Consider the following 18007-nt stretch of genomic DNA (forward strand, 5'->3'; position numbering starts at 1 on the left):
CCGTATACACGAAACTATTCGCCAGGGAACCTGTTCAGGGTCTCTCATGTGCATCTGAGCGCATCAGGTTCTTTGCCTAGAATTACGTACGTGCTATATTCCAGTGAGGTGAGTCAGGATATATGATGGGGTAGGGTGGAGTTGTTGTGCGGGGAACGTCGGATGCTCGACCGAATGAGAACTGGGGCATGGATTTGATGTTGTCTTCTTTTTCTTATCAGATGATCTGATTTTCACCGTTGGGCTTGGCATTATCCAATAAAGACTAACTAATGCAAGTTCCATCCCCTATGCCTAGCGCAGAAACTCCATGGAAAACCCACCCCTAATGATGCCAAGATCTTGGTGGAGATGTGATAGCATCATTGCTGGCAAGCGTTAATCACAAATACATGTGAACTAGGTGCTTTGGAAAGTGCATACGGCACTGAGGGTGATGTGATATCGGCGAAAGCATGTGACACATCGCGCCAAGAAAGCAAGTCAAACATAATGAGAGTAGATGTAATAGAAGTGTTAATCGAATCGCATTATTTTCTGTCCCAGTGTTTAACGTACGAAAATAATCTGTTTCGTTCTGAGGGACACTTTGTATTCGCGTGGTTAGTTTCGCGGTGCCGACTTGAAAGTAGTTCAACTAATTTACCCGTCCAAACCAACCGGACGACCTGCAATTCCCTAAAACACGACACCCTTGGTCTGTGACATCTTGGATACATTGAAATTCTGTAGCAAGAGGATCCACACGAAGCATAATACCATGATTCCAGTTCCCGCAGCAAGCATCCTAGTTTGCGCATAGCCGTAAGCTTCCTGAATCGCCAGTCGCACGGGGCTGCCGACTGGGTAGGAGAGCTGTACAGGAAGGCTTGCATAAATGGTCGCTAGTTCCGGTAAGGCATCTGCAGGTAGAAAGCGCTCGAGAGCGGACTCAAAAGTGTTCGTCCAGATGGCACCCGAAATAGCATTACCGACAGCACCGCCGATTGTGCCAGACACAAACAGTACCGCTAGTACTGCAGCGACATATTGATGGTCAACTGCAGCGAGGACCGCCAACTGTACGCAGAGTATGAATATGCTGCCAGCGATAGAGATAAAAATTTCGCACATGACAATATATCCGATGTTCTGGTTAGGGCGGCGGAAGTAGATCATTAGGCCCTGCGCAAAAATGTAAAGCGGAACGGCGATATAAAAGAGCCACTTGAAGCGGCCCGTTCTACGGATAAGGTAGCCGACAATGAAGAGGAGTACACCTGCAGGACCATGGGTCAACGAATTTATTCAACGCAATGACTGGCATAGCTTGATTGGAGTTGCTTACCTGACACTACTTGAAAAGTGCTGTTAACATATCCAGCCTCCGAAACAGATAGGTTGTTGACGACTTGAAGGAAAGACGTGAAGTAGCTATTCCAGCAGTAATAAGACATTTGGTACGTCGCATCAATAAGACAAGCTCCAACAACAGTCCGGTTGGTGAGGAATTTGTTCTTGAGGAAAGGCGCAGGTGCAATATAGACCTGGTATATTGCGAAGAGAACAAGAACAACGAAACCCACGACGATCATGGCAATGATATAGTCTGTCTTCCAGCCATTTGGAGCAGATCTAGCAAGAGTGAACGGCAGTAAAAACACAGTAAAACCACCGGCAAAAAGCATGACTCCTGGCACTATGTTCTCAAAGGTCAGCATTCCAACTGCTTCGAATAAGTTGCTGCAATCCACTCACAGTCAAATTGCACAATGACATGCCATATTCTCTGTCCTATACTTCTACCACTGCTTTCCGAGTACAATATACCTTGTTTTTTGGCCTTGCTTTCAGCAGACTTCAACACCAAGTACAGAGGTACTGTCACGAAGGGCAGAATAATCGCAAAGGCTCCGAAGCCCCACCGCCAGCTGACGTTGAGCAGGAAGCCCTCGGCTGCTTTCGATCCAGCAAATGCCGTGATCATATATGGGGATGATGTAAATGCGAAAGCCAAACCTCGATTTCTCAAGTTCGTCGCATCGGCGGCAAGTACGACAATTGTATAGATGAGACCTGAGAAACCAACAGAGTAGAACACCTGACATATCACCAGAAGTTAGCTTTCAAATTTAACGAGACTATAGAGTCGAATGTACATACCTGCGCTGCGCAGAAGGTAGCAAGATCGTGGGATGCAGCCATGAGAATTAGTCCCAAAGTGGAAAAGCAAACCATAAGGAGGAAGCCCTCAGCACGACCCCATACATCCAACATTTTGGCCATCGGAATATAGATAGCGGCCGTCATTGCGTCCGCCACAACGTTGATGACAGTCAGTAGGGAATGCGATTGGAAGCTGCTCGTGACAAAAGGCACCAAGCTATAAAGAATCGAGATTCGAAATCCATTCGTCAAAAACAGAAGCCATATACTGTCAGAAAGCAGAAATATTAGCGACACAAGAAGTACTCGCTTGGCTATCGCAATCAAACACTTACAGACACAACAGAGCAGCCAACGATTTTTTAGACCACGCCAAGGCCGCTGCCTCCATTTTTCGAACACCCAGTTGTGCATCTGGATCTGGCACAGCATCGTTCTGCTTGAGATCCCCAGGAAAGCCCGTTTCAATATCATCGTTGGAAGGTGCAATGGCATCAGCCATTGTCCGAATAGTTGGTTGCTCGACCATCGATACTGTGTTTGTATCGTTGGTAGTCTCACGATCAAAATGAAGTTTGTCAAGGATCGCCATTGTAAAAATTGATGGTTTGTCACGAAGAGCAAGATATGGAACATGCCACTTGGACGAAAACCAAACGCATATATTTTAATTTGACAAGAAGACTTGCATGCACACTGATGTTGGATGGAATCATTTCATATGGATTCATCCCTGTGGTGCTTCAGATCCCTGCTTTAGCAGTGATCCGCCGTGTTCGGCGTCGTACAGCATACAAAAGTGTGTACAGAATGGTCTCGATGCCGCGCTGTTGCTTAAGCGAGTTCTTGGCGCTGAAGGTTTTGGGAGACATTGCGTTCCCATCTTATACTAGAAACAGCATAAGCCTATGCTCACCAGCATGGGTTCGCACCTTTGCGCATTTGTTAGTTCGGCTCAGACTGTTGGAAGTCTGAAGACGAGCCTGAACCATTTGCGGCTTGTTGCCGGCCGCCCAGGCGCTTTGCGGGAATAACAGGAATAGAGTGGATATGGGTGTCTGGGCGAAGGATTTTATCATAAGTTTGCCAGGTTTGATCTAATCTGATTGATCGATAAGATTAACTTCTTCACGGCTACTGGTGACCAAGGAATGATCTAATGCAACGTCAGTCATATTGTTGTTTAGACCGATGTCCGCAGCTCTCTCCATTCAATATTTCTAGCCAATACCTCTGGGTTGTGCCCAGCCTAGTACCAGCTCAGGCTCCGCGCGTTTAACGTGGCGCGATTTAGGATAGGAAGCGAAGCTGATGGGACGATCTGATAAAAAGTTTTACAGTTTGATTTACTTCACGGGCGATGAAATTTATGGAGCCACGGTCTAACAACGTCCCAGCCACTTGGCACCTGTGTGGACTTTCCGTAGGAATGCCCAGGAATTTCTTGACAGTCGCACGTGGTCAGCCAGTAATGATTTAGGTAGACTGACAATCGAAGCGCTCTCGTGAATAAGCCAAACCAAGTGTAGTTTCTTTATCCATGCACACGACTTGATTACATCCTTTAGCATCTGCTACTAAGTCTTTCCGAGCAAATCGAGGTTCAGAACCTAAGAGCGATACATTTGCTCGTTCGCGAATCAGCCGTGCATCATCCTCTTCTTCTCACGAAGTACGTTTGAAATTTGTGCTCTCTCGGAAATCCATTTATACACCAATCTAAAACGAGAACAAGGCATTGTTCTTCCTACCGAAAGGATATACCACCAATGCCGATATGAACAGCCCAGTCGCCAATCCGACCGCGACTTGTATCATTTGTGCGCCGACACTGAAGCTCTGGTATATGTTCTGCTCGTAGACATCTTGAGCATCAGTCGTGCCGTTGTTAAACAGCGGCGTTGAGATACCCAGTAGCAGACCCCCCTGTGCTGAAAGTCCAGATGGAACTAATACCATAATGCCTGCTACGACAGCGGCAAAGGCGAATGCATGCTGCGAGCGCGCCCAAAGATGGCCCATGACGCCAAGTGCGAAGGCCGCAGCCGTATCTGATACTTGGGCAGTAGCATATTGAGAGACAAAGTAATTAACAGTGTATGCAGCAGACCCGATTAGCCTAGATATAATGAGAAAATTAGCATTTCCAATCTGCAATACAGACGTCGAAGCGCACAGAGCAAACACAACTTGTGCGCGGGTCCAAGATTTCAAGAGAGAAAGAACAGTTCACTAGATTTCGACCACTTACACTTGCACTGGAATTTGCCTCGGTCTTGAGCGAATGAGGATGGCCTGAACAACCAGATAGCTAGGCACAAGCAAGATGCGCCACTTTGGATCAAGAGATCGGGGACAGGTTGCCGAAGTCGGCGCGTTCTCATCTATGAGAAGCCAAAGCTGTGCGCCAACGTTGATGCCATATCCTAACAGCAGAGAGTATATAACGGCATAGAACAGTCGCGTTGAACCTGCAGTGACGGACTTGCTCTGTAGCTCCAACGTTCCGCAAAGGACGATATATCCGGGCAAGATCGTCGTGATGGATGACTGCGCGATGGCGCCGAAGCAGAAATACTTTTGAGAAGATCCACCAATGGAACTAAACGCTCGGGCACCAAATGCGGTAACTAACGCAGCCGTGACTTCAAGCACATTGCTGTAAAGAGGATTCCGCGCCGAGACGATAATTTGCAGCGTCCCGACAATACAGCCGAGGAGGAATGATATAGCCATATCGGACCACCAGCCGCCATAAGCCCACAGGGCAGCAAGGGCCGATGCTAAGCCATAGAATGGTACGATGAACCAGGGCCTATAAAAAGGGGGACTTTCGATCAGCTGGATGAGACTCTGAGTGGCTTCTTCAATCTAGCAAATAATATTAGCAGCCGATGCAAGTTCTCGACGACGCACTTACTGTCACCTCCCCGTGAACAACGTTCTTATAGACTCGGAATGCGATCTCGCAAGAACCGATATCCAGACCTTGCGCTTTCACAAGAGTGGTATACGCACTTCGTGTCATGGGATCAGAAGGGTCCACTGGGTTGATAAACGAGATATCCGTGCATCCGACTGTATAGTTGACACGACCTTCCATATCGAGTGCTTTGAATAGCGCAAGAGTATACTCTTCGATGCGGTGTGATGGTGCACCATAAGCCATGAAGGCATAGACCATCAGCAAGACCAAGTTGCGCCGGTGAGCCAGTTCTGCCTTGGCCTGAATGTATTTAGCTTGTTTAGCATCTTTTCCGTCGAGGGTATGTCCAAATTTATTCTTCAACTTTTTCAGCCTCCGGGTAACTTCATGAGGATCAACTCCAGCATAGCCCTTCTTTGGTGTACCCGGAGTTTCAGATCCAGAACTAGATGGTCGCGAATGTGTCCATGGATGACCTGGTGTTGGAATCCCAGAGCTTGTGTTGTTGTTGTTCTGTACATAGCTAGAGTCACGATGTTGTCCAAGGCCAGGCCGGGCTATCATTAAAGATGGAGCGACCTTGATAGATGTAAGTCCATTGCAAATATACAGCCAGGAGACTGGGATGTGGGACAGGAACTGTGAGAACTTACCAGGTTTGAGATACTTCCCATCTTCATCTTTCTGATGATCTGTGGGTCGATCCCAGCGTCCCCAATCAAAGTCGTGATGTCCTGATGCGCCTCTGCGGACCCGTAATCCTCTCGCCAATCATCAACCCAATCTCGAAAGGATTGCCATACTCCCCGATGCGCCGACGGCTCACGATCCTTTTCACCCGCTGACTCTGATGGTCGTGAAACTATAGGTATTGGCCGTGCAGAGAACACTTGTTGTAGTTGCGACTCATCATCTGGAAACCTTGCTCTTGGCGCAGGAGTGCTCCGACCAGTCTCATTTTGTGGAGATGGTGTGGGTCTCTCATGAACGTCGTTAAGACTGTTGCTTTGGGTAGTCTCTGCCGGATTTGATGTTTCTGGGCTGGTACTCAGGCCGATGACTGGAGGCGGCTGATTGTAGAAATGTGAAGCATTTTCGGTGCCTGAGATGGCAGGCGCGCCTGGCATAGCACCCTCCGCCATAGTGGAACGAGAGACCTCAGTCGATATATTGTGTCCTTATTCCTCGTGACTTAATGTGGAACACAATAACTTCTCCAGAAATCCGCCGAGAATCTCTGCCTGTATGCGATCCAGATTTTCTAGTAAGAGAGGTGATAAGAGTACGAGAAACAGAAGGATGTACAACCATTCAGTGAGGCAAATGAGCTCGCGACACCTCCATGAACAGCTGGGAAGTCTTGTTCGCAACGAGCGCACTCCTGAAAGGCGAACCACGATTATTTGGCCGCTGCGGGTTAACCGAAGTTGCCGTCCCACTGCAGATCGTATTCGCTGCACAGATCTGAGCCTGGCTGTTGATGATGACAGAACCCTTTCCAAACGCCAAGATGTGGCCGAGCTATAATATGTTCAGACCATATAGAAAGGACATCAAACAACAACGATATATTTCATTGAGGTCTTGGCGCAAATTATTATTACCAACCCGGATCAGATGGCATTTTGAATTGCGACCCGACTCCCTGAAGCACAGAGACACCGTTCGTCATTGTGGAACCACTGGTGGATATCTGAACGCTTCGGGGCTTCGGTCTTCGCAATGAAAAGTTAACCGAGTCAGAGACTAATAAGAAGAGGCGCCATCTACTCCAATCTATTACGTGGAAAAGGGGCTCGCGCAAGCATCGTATCCTTTTAGTAAAGCGAACAAGTCAGTTCAGAGTCTTCCATGGTTGTTCATCCGGTTGCCAAAGTCTTCAGTGACACGATTATTAGCGCTCCCGGTGCTGCAAGGGGTTTATTAGGAATTTCGCAATGGTTAACGGTTTCTGCCAAGGCCCTACCCGTCATTGTGGTTGGTATCCGCGAACGGTGCCGAAACTGTCAGGTCTTAGCGCAGTCCTACTTAGAATAACGGGCAATCTCATCTTGTTGATCGGGTCCCACAATAGGTCTGCTACGTCCCTTAGTCTTACACATCGTTGCAAGACCTCCAGCTGCTTGGTTAGTATCGGGCTGAAATAAGGATCCCCATCAGAGACAAATACCGAATATAGCATGCCCATGTAGACCAATGCAGCCAGGCGCCCTTTCGTTTTAATTGCTGATCTTGCCAGGTTTACGTATGAATTCATGAAGTGCACAATCATCTCGAAGGAAACAAATGGTATCTCTTGATATGGCCTTATCCAATAACGCTATTACTCTCGTTCGCATCTCATGACTTTGCAGGGATGCCACTCCGGATCTCGTCGCTCAGAGTCTTGTTTGGGGTGATCCATGGCTCAAGGTAGTCCTTCTTCTCCAACAACAAATCTGCTACCAGCCTCCCAAACACAACACTGCCCCAAGCATTCAGATGTGTCATATCGGCACCGTAGCCGTTCAGATCATAAGCTTGTGCCGAAGTGTTGCCAATCTGGTTTACGTACTCCAGCGAATACTTGTTCAGGTCGAGGTAGGTCGTGTCGGTCGCCTCAGCCGCGGCAATGGTGTATAATCTCTCATTATGGAGGGAGTCCGTCGCATTGTGCTCTGAGACAAAGTTTCGTCGCGAAAGAGGTGTCACTAGAAGAGGTGTACCGCCGCGAGACTTGATGTCCAATGCAAGGTTTTCGAGGTTCGTCTTGTACTGGTCCAAAGAGATGTTGGCAGCGGCTTTCTGCGCACTGGTTAGTCATTCGAGTCAGCATTTCGGGCTCTTAAGGGACTTGCCTGGTCGTTATGGCCAAATTGAATTGTTACGTAAACATCAAAACCTTCAGCCTTCTTCGATTCGACGTATCCGGTCACAGTCGCCCAATCGCCGCCGTTTACAAAGCTGACAGTCGTGGCACCGTTATGACCCTTGTTGATGCCCCAAGCTGGCGATATCAGGAACGATAAAAACCCGTTGCCCCAGCCGCCTCCTCCTGCAGATTGCACAGCTGTAGTTGAGTCGCCGGCAAGAATGAACGCCGGAGGCGTGCTGTTTCTTGCGTCGTGGTGCTTGAACGGCACGGCTGGCTTCGCGTAGGGAGTCGTTGGCGAAGCCGTAGCCATTAGGGCTGAGAGTGAGAAAAATAGGAACTTCATCGTGAGCAGAGAGTCAGTACTGGAGTTTACACTCGGAAAACACTATACTCTCAAGGGTAGAAAAGGGCAAACTCCTACAAGAGATGCGAGGCGACATTAACCTTATATTTTCGGACCAGCTTCCGATGGCCTAATCTGATTAGGTGGCAAAGTAACGGTATTACACCAACGACATGCAGCTCTTTGTCTCTTGGCATGAATTATGCGCGAGCTGATGGGCGAGTATACAATTTCTCCGGAATGCGGAGGTAGACCCGAATCTTTTTTGGGGAAAGCGTTATTGAGGTCTTTCGCTAGAATTGTAGCCGAAATCCAAATGCCGGTTTGCTGGTTGGAGGATTCCGGGGTCCCGCCTATACTTGGAATGGGGTTCCGGGGGTATTGCCTGCAGAATTGCCCACCTCCCCACATCCGGGGTAATGGAGGAGTGAAAACCTGGCACCCAATTCATTGGCAATGATGGATTAATAACCCGAATTTCTAGTTTGTATGGTGCTGCAACGGCGGCATGAGGTTGAGTACTCCGTAGCGATCATTGTGAGCGACCCAGCATCGCAGCGGCTGTTTGACCAACAAATTCCTCCGATCAGCTTGGCGAGAATTCAACACTGACGGAGAAAATGACGTGCGAACAGAGCTCTTTCTGACCTAGTCTGGGTAGATATTTGCGACGAATGAACTGCTAAATTGGGTTGCCAGACCTCTGTTACTGCTGGAATACGTCAGGGAGTTCTACTGTGGTCTAGTCTTAGTTCGCAACATCTATTACGTACTGTAGCTACGGTCCAACCAACTTCTATCAATTAACGGTGGTCATTGTCAGTCCTAGAGCAACAAAGCCTTTCCCGAGACTGCTAAAGCGTTGTGATCGGTGGACATCACAAAAGGTTCACACGCGACAACTGCATGCTATAAGGACAACTTCTTTGGGAAGGTTGCTTCCTGGGCTTAAGGGGAGACAGCCCCCCGTGTGTGGGTCATGTTGCCGTTAGATACCACTTTGCACGGATTATCACAGTTCGGCGCTCTGTTACACGCGCAGTTACCGTGACCTTGCGCTTGAGCCCGCAAAAGAACTTCAAATGACATTATGACCCACGATTCGGCAGGAGGTGACTTCATAGTATGCCATGTTTACGTTCAACAAATCACGGTTCGTTCGAGTTTCGCGTTCTTTTCCGATTGATATTAATAACGCCCTTTGAAATTAATTTTGTTTTCAACCTCTTTGAGCGTTTGCCGATACAAGTAACCCCTAAAACGTGATTAGCGGTAATGCTAACTAGGTTACACAGTTCGGTTGACGATATGGTCTTAGGGCCAAAATTTCCCTGGCCGGTAATAGTAGCAGATTAAATCGTCTATACTCAAAGGATTAGGACAGTGGATGATCTCATGCGGCCCTTTTCACTTACAGCCAGCAGAAGTCAATCTCTCCATCACCTATTATGGTATTATGCCCTATGGAAGGCTACGTCCGACTATGTGTTCGAGGAGATCAAGAAGAGCATAATTTTGTGTAGCATGACCAGGGGTTGTACCAAGGTTAGGTAGATCAAGTCTTTGTAGGTGCGTGAATTCGTCGTACCAACGAACAAATTGACGGGTGCTCACAAACTTTGATCGTTTATTCTTTTCTTTCCCGTCCACGTGGGCAAGTGGGCAACTGGTACTTACAAGCAGATAGCTTGGTTCGTTCTAGAACTTTTAAACTCCTTCAATCTATCCATACTTCTATCGTTCTTATTGTCCTACTACGCCCATAAAACCACACCAAAAAGCTTGATACTATTAAACGATGTGTTCAAGATATGAAACTCGTCTTGTACCGAACTGGTTGACATCCCTCAGAATCAGATGTCAAAAACACATGCGACGGGGACACCAAAACACTCATCTCAATACTACAAATGAGTTGGTCCTAATGATCTTGTAACATTTGCCTCAGGCATCTTTTATTTGCTTTGCTTTGGCTTGCAAGGCGGCTGTCAGACGTTAGTGTTGCAAGGTAGTGCTAGGGTGATAGTATTGACGCGCTGCGCCCTTCTCTCTATCACATATGGAGGATTATAGCCCTTATATAACCAATAGCAGTCCGATACCGGATAAGCTCTGACAGCGGCATACAGGATGTGTTTCCCTTGCAAGGTCAGCCGCGAAATCAATACACAAATATAGCTGCTCAATCTGCTAGAAAGAGATACGCCCAGATTGTTTTGTTGTTCGAAATGCAACAAAATGCATCGTTGGGGAAAGACAATTACGGTCAATTTCGTCTTGGAATCTTCTTACGTTGGGATAATCATCATCGGTCCTTGCTAAACAACCAAGCAATCACTATCTGGACGTTGCATCATAGGATCGATTTCATAACGCCACGTCTGGTCTGCAATGCTCACCTCTATGGGCCATCTCATGGCCTCCTATCACAATCGATTAGCTATAATGACATACATGACCGGTCTCCTTGGAAATCGAGCATACATTTTGAAGAATCCGGTCGTGCACGATTCACCTCGCATGGTTTGACATTTCATACGACGTTCGAGATCCGTCACAGAAAGGGCGATGCGGCTGAACTAGGTTTATTCTTTATGAAGTCCTTCGAGCCCGAATTCCTCCATCATAACCCAATATGCCAGCATATCGTAGTGATGTGCACACAAAATCATCGCTACTCCGCCAGTCTGCGGATTCCGGAGCTCCATTGCTCGCCTGAACAGCACTTTGTGTGATGTAACAGTCTCAAGAGGTCATGCCCTGCATGCTTCACTGACTACGATATTACCATCATGAACACGGATCTGAGTGGAAAGGTAATGTTAGTGACGCAAATCTAAAGCTGCTACACCACTAACGAGCGGTGAATACGCAATAGTGGACAGGTGAATATCACCACTCTCTACTCAAGATGGAAACGATACGAATCTAGTCAGCCCAATCAATACTAAAATAACTTTTACTCAGTCAGGGAACACAGAAATTAGTGAAGTCGCCTCTCAAGGCTTACAAAAACGACACATGTGCCATTCTACATTTAATTAATAAAGCTTTCCTTTGATAATCGCGGATGGATACGATATTACCAGCGTCTTATGTTCTTATCCGTATTACGATGTGGGTGTTAACAGGCTTCAACAGCCTGCCGTTGGTGGTGGGTGCTAGCCAGTGCTTGTCGGCGCTCCCCGCTAGTGTCAAAACCATCATCAACCTTATCTTCAGGGGAGGTAATGAAGGTAAGGATAAACACTCAGCGGTGATTATACGTACTTCTCCATTGGACCCAACCGTATGGGAGTCAAAAACCCCATTGTTTTGATTGCACCACTCAGATGTCTATCATGCAAGGATTCGGCTCGACATTGCGGAAGTGGGGTTGATCATAATCTCTGCGGGCCTCGTTAATTGAGGACTCTGTGAAAGTGCATATGGAAGCTAAACACTGGGCATATTATAGTTATTCCAGCGCTGCAATTTCACTATATATAAGAGATTAGCGCCATTACAATTCTTTAGTTGTTTGTTAGGAAAATTGCGACATGGAGGCCGGATGTTCTATCGGCGCACTGTCGTATCACTGAGTGTTTCTTGATACAGTACTTCGAGGCACTGCACGAACTGATGTCTAGTCTAGACCTTCGACAAGTTCACTGAACGCGGAGTCGACCCACGCAACGTTACCTAGCGCTAGGTTAGTCTAGTGGTTAAGAGCGCTTTGCCCATCTTACGGGGTCAGTCAATCAATTGTCTTGGAAGTGTTGCCGATCCAGTCACGACTTTGTAAAAAGAATAAACAAAGATCAATATGAAAGTTGAATCGTCATAAAAGTAAGGAAAACCATAACGAGATGGTTCGCTGCCAGGACTGTAGGATGTCTCGACTGCATCTATATATTGTGCGTCCTGTGGGTTGCTGTGCAGGCACTCAGGCACTCAGAGGCTCAGGTACTTTCGCACACACATCTTGAAGTCGCCTAATTTTAGGTTAGATGCACGCGCAAGCATACAAGGGAACCCGTCCTTGGCTAACTGCAAATGGTAGTCTGATAAGGTATACTCCCCGCAATGCTACGAAAACTACCACCCACCCGTGGACTGGTCCCGAAAGATAGGAAGCTCCAATCCGAGGCCCATGATAGAACAGCGAATGTGTCAATGGCCTTGGCGGAATTCCCGCCACTTGGTCATGCTTAAAGCAACGCGATGCATGCCAATGTTCTTGGGAACCCCCTCCAGTCGTTGCAGTCTTGTCAATTTCGGCTACCATGAGAAATCCGTTCAAGGCTTCTGCGGATACCGCAGTTGAGGTTATACAACCTGCCATTAAGGATGACTTGAGTGAGAAAGCAACAAAGACTCCTCAAGATGTGGATGTGTCCGTTGCGGCTGCAGACCTGGACAAGATCGCCCATTCTCATCAGTATGATCCTAATCTCCCGCAGGAGAAGCTGGATGCCTTGAAAAAAGCGTTGGCCGATGGAGACGCCAACGAAATCCTTGAAGTCGACCATCTTTTCACTGATGACTCGCCGTACGCAGAAGTTCGCGCGGCTGTTCGCAATACGGATGGAGGAGAGATTGCAAACACGGTTCGCGCCTGGGTCCTGGGCATGATCTTCGTCACCATTGGAAGTGGAATCAACATGTTCCTGTCCATGCGGAGTCCGGCCATTAGTTTTCCATCTGTCGTGGTACAACTGCTCGTCTACCCCATCGGTTGCCTATGGGCCAAAGTAATGCCAACTCGAGTGTTCAACACATTCGGAGTACAGTGGACTCTCAACACCGGACCTTTCACAATAAAGGAACATGTTGTCATCACACTTATGGCTAATGTATCAATCGGATATGCCTACAGTACCGACGCTTTACTTGCCCTCCAAGGCAAGCCATTTTACAACATCAATCTTGGATGGGGCTTTGCGTTATTGTTTACGCTCAGCTCTCAGCTTATTGGTATCTCGTTCGCAGGAATGTTCAGGAGATTCCTGATATGGCCGTCTGCCATGATGTGGCCAAGCATATTCTCCAACACAGCACTCTTCTACGCGTTGCATGACAAAAGCAAACAGGATAAGTCGCAAGCCAATGGATGGGGGATCAGCAGATATCGATACTTCTTTTACGTACTCTGCGGTATGTTCTGCTACTATTGGATTCCCGGCGTTTTGTGGCAGGGATTGTCTGTCTTCGCTTTCGTGACGTGGTAAGTAGGACTGGGCGCCAAGTCCTTGGCCTCTTGGTCGAACTGACTATAAGTGCTAACACTTACCAATAGGATCCGCCCGAATAATGTGGTTTTAAATCAGCTCTTCGGTGGTTTCACAGGGCTAAGTCTGATCCCAATTACGTTCGACTGGACATACGTCAATGCATACCTGGGTGACCCTCTTCTGGCTCCGGTGCACACTCACATCAACACTCTTATTGGACTGTTTGTGTTCGTGATTCTCACCAGTATTGGCATCACTTACAGCGGCGCCGTCTATGCCGACTACCTACCATTGGTGACGTCTCAGACCTACGACAATACTCAGAGTGCGTACAACGTCAGTCGAATTCTCAACAGTGACCACACTTTCAACCTCGAGAAGTACACCAACTATTCACCACTTTTCCTCCCACCCACTTTCGCGCTCAACTACGGACTTTCATTCGCTGCACTCACCGCTGTCCTTGTCCATACCGGCCTGTTTCATGGAAAAGAGATCTTGTATCGTTTCAAAGCAGCCCGCAATCAGGAACCGGATGTGCATTTGAAATTGATGAAGAAGTGTAAGTTGCACATATGCGCCCTTGAAGTCTCTACAGCCAGGCGATCAAATAAGTCTTGCTTCTTAAATAACAGCGCATCGCTAACTAAGACTTAAACAGATCCTGAAGCTCCTGACTGGTGGTATGTGGTATTATTCTTCGCAACCACAGCAATGGGATTGGCTACGTGTCTCGCCTATGACTCGCAGCTTCCTTGGTGGGCCTATTTCGTCTCAATCATTTTGGCATTGGTGTTCGTGATTCCCACCTCTTCTGTGCTGGCTATCTCAAATATTGCCTTGGCATTGAATGTCCTGTCGCCTTTCTTGGCTGGCTTCATGATTCCTGGTCGGCCTATTGGCGTCATGATGTTTAAAGGTAAGTTTTATTGCAGGTCGTAGATTGATCTGTCCATACTGATAACTTTCAACTTCCAGTCTATTCCACAATCGTTCTGGGACAAGCGCAAACTTATAGCTCCGATCTCAAGATGGCGCACTATGTATGTGACTCGGCTTCTGAACATACTCTAGTAGGGAAATACTAACCGAAATGACTTTAGATGAAAATTCCTCCCAAGACAACATTTTGGTGTCAAGTGGTAGCCAGTATCTGGGCTGTCTTTGTGCAAATCGCCACCATGAACTGGACGTTAGGCAATATTCCGGACTGCTGCACGACAACTCAGCCGTCCAAGTTCAGCTGTCCCAACGGAAAGGCCTTCTTCTCCTCATCTATCGTATGGGGAGTCATTGGTCCTCAGCGTATGTTCGGCTCTGGCGCCATCTACTCACAGTTCAACTGGTTTTGGTTGATCGGCGCCTCTCTTCCTCTGATCATTTGGTTCTGCGGACGAAAGCTTCGGCTCGGCTTCGCACGTCATCTGAACGCGCCCATCATGCTGGGTGCCATGGGCTGGCTGCCGCCTGCGACACCGCTCAGTTTCTCGTCCTGGGGTTTGTTCGGACTGCTGTTCAACCACGTCATCAAGAACAAGTACAGAGGATGGTGGCACAACTACAATTTCGTCACCGCGGCGGGTCTGGATGCTGGGTTGATCATCAGTACCATCGTAATTTTCTTTGCCATTACTCTACCCGGAGTCGATATTCCACAATGGTGGGGCAATGTTGATGTTTACAACACTTTGGTATGTGCCCGGTTCGCTCCCTCGAACAAAGATTTGTATCGCATGCCAGTACTAACCAACTTCGTTCAAAGGATGCTTCATATGCAGCCTGGCTCAAGACAGTTCCAGATGGAGAGACATTCGGTCCGACAAAATGGTAGTGCTGTTTCGAAGCCGGCATCGCAACTGAGAGGTCTCTTGTGTTGCGGAAGGATTTATGCATTTACAAGGTGTCTTCATGGCCCGGCTAAGCCAGCAGCGGGCCAAACTCAAGACGTAGTTGATAACAATAAGAAGACAATGAAATTTTTATAGTGCTGTTTCCATTTGTTTCCTCACATACGCTGAATATAGTCAATGTTGCGACACTGGGACAAGTGACGCATACACAAGTCCACGGAGGTGCAATTGATTTCTAGTACTCTACCAGCAATATAATATGGAATAACCTTGGAAATTAATAGAGTCTGTACGTCCTTTTAACAAAAAGCCAGTAGGATTATATGAGATATAGTGGAATATTGCAGTGAGACTGATGAACATTTGAGTCCATACAGCTTCGTGAACTTTTGTGTCGATGGCTTCTAGGGTTTATCCTTCGCGATCTAAGGCAAGTGGGTGATGATACCTATGGTTGGATACCGAGGTGCTGTTTCTACAGGTTGTGATTGTCTGAACCAAGTTGAACACTAATGACAAATCTATTGCGTAATGCAAATCGCTGTGACAAATCAAAATTGGTGTTACAATATTATATACAAATTACTAAGGTTAGTTATTGACATGGTCGAAAAGACCTGCACTCCACTCAGAGCATCAACAAGCTCTCATGCATTGATAATCCCATCAGCAATCTTCTCCGCCAACGCGTAGATGGTGCTCTGCGGGTGACCAGGCGGCAGGATGGGGAAACTGCTCGCATCCACGACCCTCAGCCCCTGAACACCAAAGACCTTGGCCTCATTGTCAATGACCGCTGTGGCGTCGCTCTCCTTGCCCATCTTGCACGTGCCGGCGGCGTGCCACACCGTCATGAGCGCATCGCGGATAACGGCAAGAATCTCCTCGTCCGTGTCTTGGTCTACGCCGGGCCAGTACTCCTCGCCGATGACGATCTCCTGGACGACGTCCGTGTTCCACACCTCGCGCATGCGGCGCCACCAGGAAACAGCGACCTCCTGATCCGCCTTCGCGGTGAGCCAGTTCGGGCTCACGAGAGGCAGGACGGCCGTGTCGGACGACTTAATCGTCACATTGCCCCTGGAAACGGGCGCGACCATCGCGCCGAGGATGGTGGCGTACTGCTTCCCGTCGAGGGGCTGCTGCAGCGCCGGGAAGCGGAAGTTGCCGATGTAGCCGTTCCCGGAGATGTGCTCGACCTCGGGCCAGTCGGCGGGGAAGCGCGCCATGGCGTCCCGCGTCTCGGCGGACCAGGTCGCGCGGTACGCCTCGGGCAGCTTCTCCCAGCCCAGGAACTCGACGACGTTGGACGACAGGGCCCCGGTTCCGTCCGCCACGTAGTCGGCGAGCGACTCCGCCAGCACCACCGGGTCGTGCAGCACCCGGTCCAAGGTGTCGAAGTTCACCTCGTAGGCCGGCCCGAACATGATGTGGTCCCACATGTTCTGGCCGACACCGGGCGCATCGACGACGACGTCGATGGCGAGCTCGTCTAGGGTCGCCTTGGGCCCGATTCCGGACACCATTAGCAGTTGGGGCGATTGGAAGGCGCCCGTTGAGAGGATTACTTCCTTGGAGGCATGGATGGTGTAACCGATACCCAGACTGTTGACTTGGACGCCGGTTGCGGTGTTGTTCGAGTTGAAGACTATCTTCTTGGCCAAGGTCTGGGTGTACACCTTCAGGTTGTCCAGATCATCGTTGACTGCGGTGTATATATACTCTGCAGAAGTACTGCGGGTCTGGTCGGAGGCGCGGATGGTGGACTGGGAGTAGTGGTATCCGAGGAGGTTGCCACTGCTGAAGCCAGCCGTTGCATTCATGCCAATAGCCTGCATCCCCTTCTCCAACCATGTTGACCAAACTGCTACCCAGTTGGTGTATCCAACTTGTACGGGGCCACCAGGTGTGGTGAATGCGTTCGGATCGTATTGAGTTGAGGCGTTGGCTCGGCGCTTGGTAATGTCTGGTGGGGTGAAGTTGACGGACTTCTCGAAATAGGGGAGGAAGGACTCGAATCTGATGCGCAGTCATTAATTAGTTGTTCACATCATAGGGGAGATAATTGAGTGTTTACTTATAGCTGTCATCGCCAACCTCTTCGGCCCACATATCATAACTCCCAATACTACCACGGTGATGAATCATGAAGTTGAGGGCGGAACTGCCTCCGAGACACTTGCCTCGGGCATAATGAATTTCGCGATTGTTGGCACCAGCCTGCGGCTCTGTGAGAAACTCCCAGTCGACCGTCGGTATCGAGTCAAGAATGCTAGATCCGATACCGATAATGTCACCACCAGGCGTCGTGCCGAGGACGGGCTTAGCAATCTCATAATATAGACCGGCCTCGATGATGGCGACCGAGAAGCCGGCCTCCGCCAAGCGGTACCCGATGGCGTTACCTGCCGTGCCTCCGCCGACTACGACGTAATCATAGGTGGCTTCGACACCAAGGGCACCCTCCACGGCGCCCAGTGCCCCTTCAACCAGTCCGTCGCCGTTAATAACAGCTTGGACGGCTGAAAGAATGGGGTTTGTGATCGAGACACCGATGCCCCCAAGAGCACTGGTCAGGTCGCTTAGGATCGGAATGTATAGGGCACTGGTCCGAGGTACAGCAGAGAAAAGGAAAGCCGAAGAGGCCAACGACAAAGGAGAAGCCCGGAAACGCAT

The 18007-nt window shown here is 48.7% G+C and overlaps 6 protein-coding genes across 6 annotated transcripts; 2 read left to right on the forward strand and 4 right to left on the reverse strand.

The window, feature by feature from the left end:
• Positions 1-678: 678 nt before the first annotated feature.
• Positions 679-2737, reverse strand: BKA67DRAFT_533445 (MFS siderochrome iron transporter MirB; the record flags this gene model as incomplete). Its single annotated transcript, XM_046099703.1, has 5 exons — positions 679-1259; positions 1328-1678; positions 1738-2080; positions 2143-2362; positions 2481-2737. 5 exons carry the CDS (start codon positions 2735-2737, stop codon positions 679-681), a joined length of 1752 nt encoding a protein of 583 aa, XP_045962520.1.
• A 701-nt stretch (positions 2738-3438) lies between these two features.
• Positions 3439-5975, reverse strand: BKA67DRAFT_210341 (uncharacterized protein). Its single transcript, XM_046095484.1, has 3 exons — positions 5066-5975; positions 4397-5016; positions 3439-4264 (listed from the first exon to the last, which is right to left on the reverse strand). The coding sequence occupies exons 1-3, from the start codon at positions 5633-5635 to the stop codon at positions 3865-3867; spliced, it is 1590 nt and encodes a 529-aa protein (XP_045962521.1). The 5' UTR covers positions 5636-5975; the 3' UTR covers positions 3439-3864.
• Positions 5976-7342: 1367 nt separating this feature from the next.
• BKA67DRAFT_210359 (GDSL-like Lipase/Acylhydrolase) lies at positions 7343-8369 on the reverse strand. The gene is made up of 2 exons (XM_046095485.1): positions 7909-8369; positions 7343-7855 (listed from the first exon to the last, which is right to left on the reverse strand). Exons 1-2 carry the CDS (start codon positions 8266-8268, stop codon positions 7412-7414), a joined length of 804 nt encoding a protein of 267 aa, XP_045962522.1. The 5' UTR covers positions 8269-8369; the 3' UTR covers positions 7343-7411.
• A 2955-nt stretch (positions 8370-11324) lies between these two features.
• On the forward strand, positions 11325-11703 carry BKA67DRAFT_557605 (uncharacterized protein). Its single transcript, XM_046102273.1, has 2 exons — positions 11325-11456; positions 11539-11703. Exons 1-2 carry the CDS (start codon positions 11339-11341, stop codon positions 11646-11648), a joined length of 228 nt encoding a protein of 75 aa, XP_045962523.1. The 5' UTR covers positions 11325-11338; the 3' UTR covers positions 11649-11703.
• A 334-nt stretch (positions 11704-12037) lies between these two features.
• On the forward strand, positions 12038-15399 carry BKA67DRAFT_210395 (OPT family small oligopeptide transporter). The gene is made up of 7 exons (XM_046095486.1): positions 12038-12252; positions 12311-13474; positions 13547-14043; positions 14143-14400; positions 14460-14524; positions 14585-15172; positions 15244-15399. Exons 2-7 carry the CDS (start codon positions 12534-12536, stop codon positions 15310-15312), a joined length of 2418 nt encoding a protein of 805 aa, XP_045962524.1. The 5' UTR covers positions 12038-12252; positions 12311-12533; the 3' UTR covers positions 15313-15399.
• Positions 15400-15978: 579 nt separating this feature from the next.
• BKA67DRAFT_591341 (uncharacterized protein) lies at positions 15979-18007 on the reverse strand (the record flags this gene model as incomplete). The annotated part of the gene is made up of 3 exons (XM_046104702.1): positions 15979-17350; positions 17409-17900; positions 17982-18007. 3 exons carry the CDS (start codon positions 18005-18007, stop codon positions 15979-15981), a joined length of 1890 nt encoding a protein of 629 aa, XP_045962525.1.

This window comes from Truncatella angustata (genome assembly GCF_020726525.1).
Source record: "Truncatella angustata strain MPI-SDFR-AT-0073 chromosome Unknown BKA67scaffold_2, whole genome shotgun sequence".
NCBI lineage: Eukaryota > Fungi > Ascomycota > Sordariomycetes > Amphisphaeriales > Sporocadaceae > Truncatella > Truncatella angustata.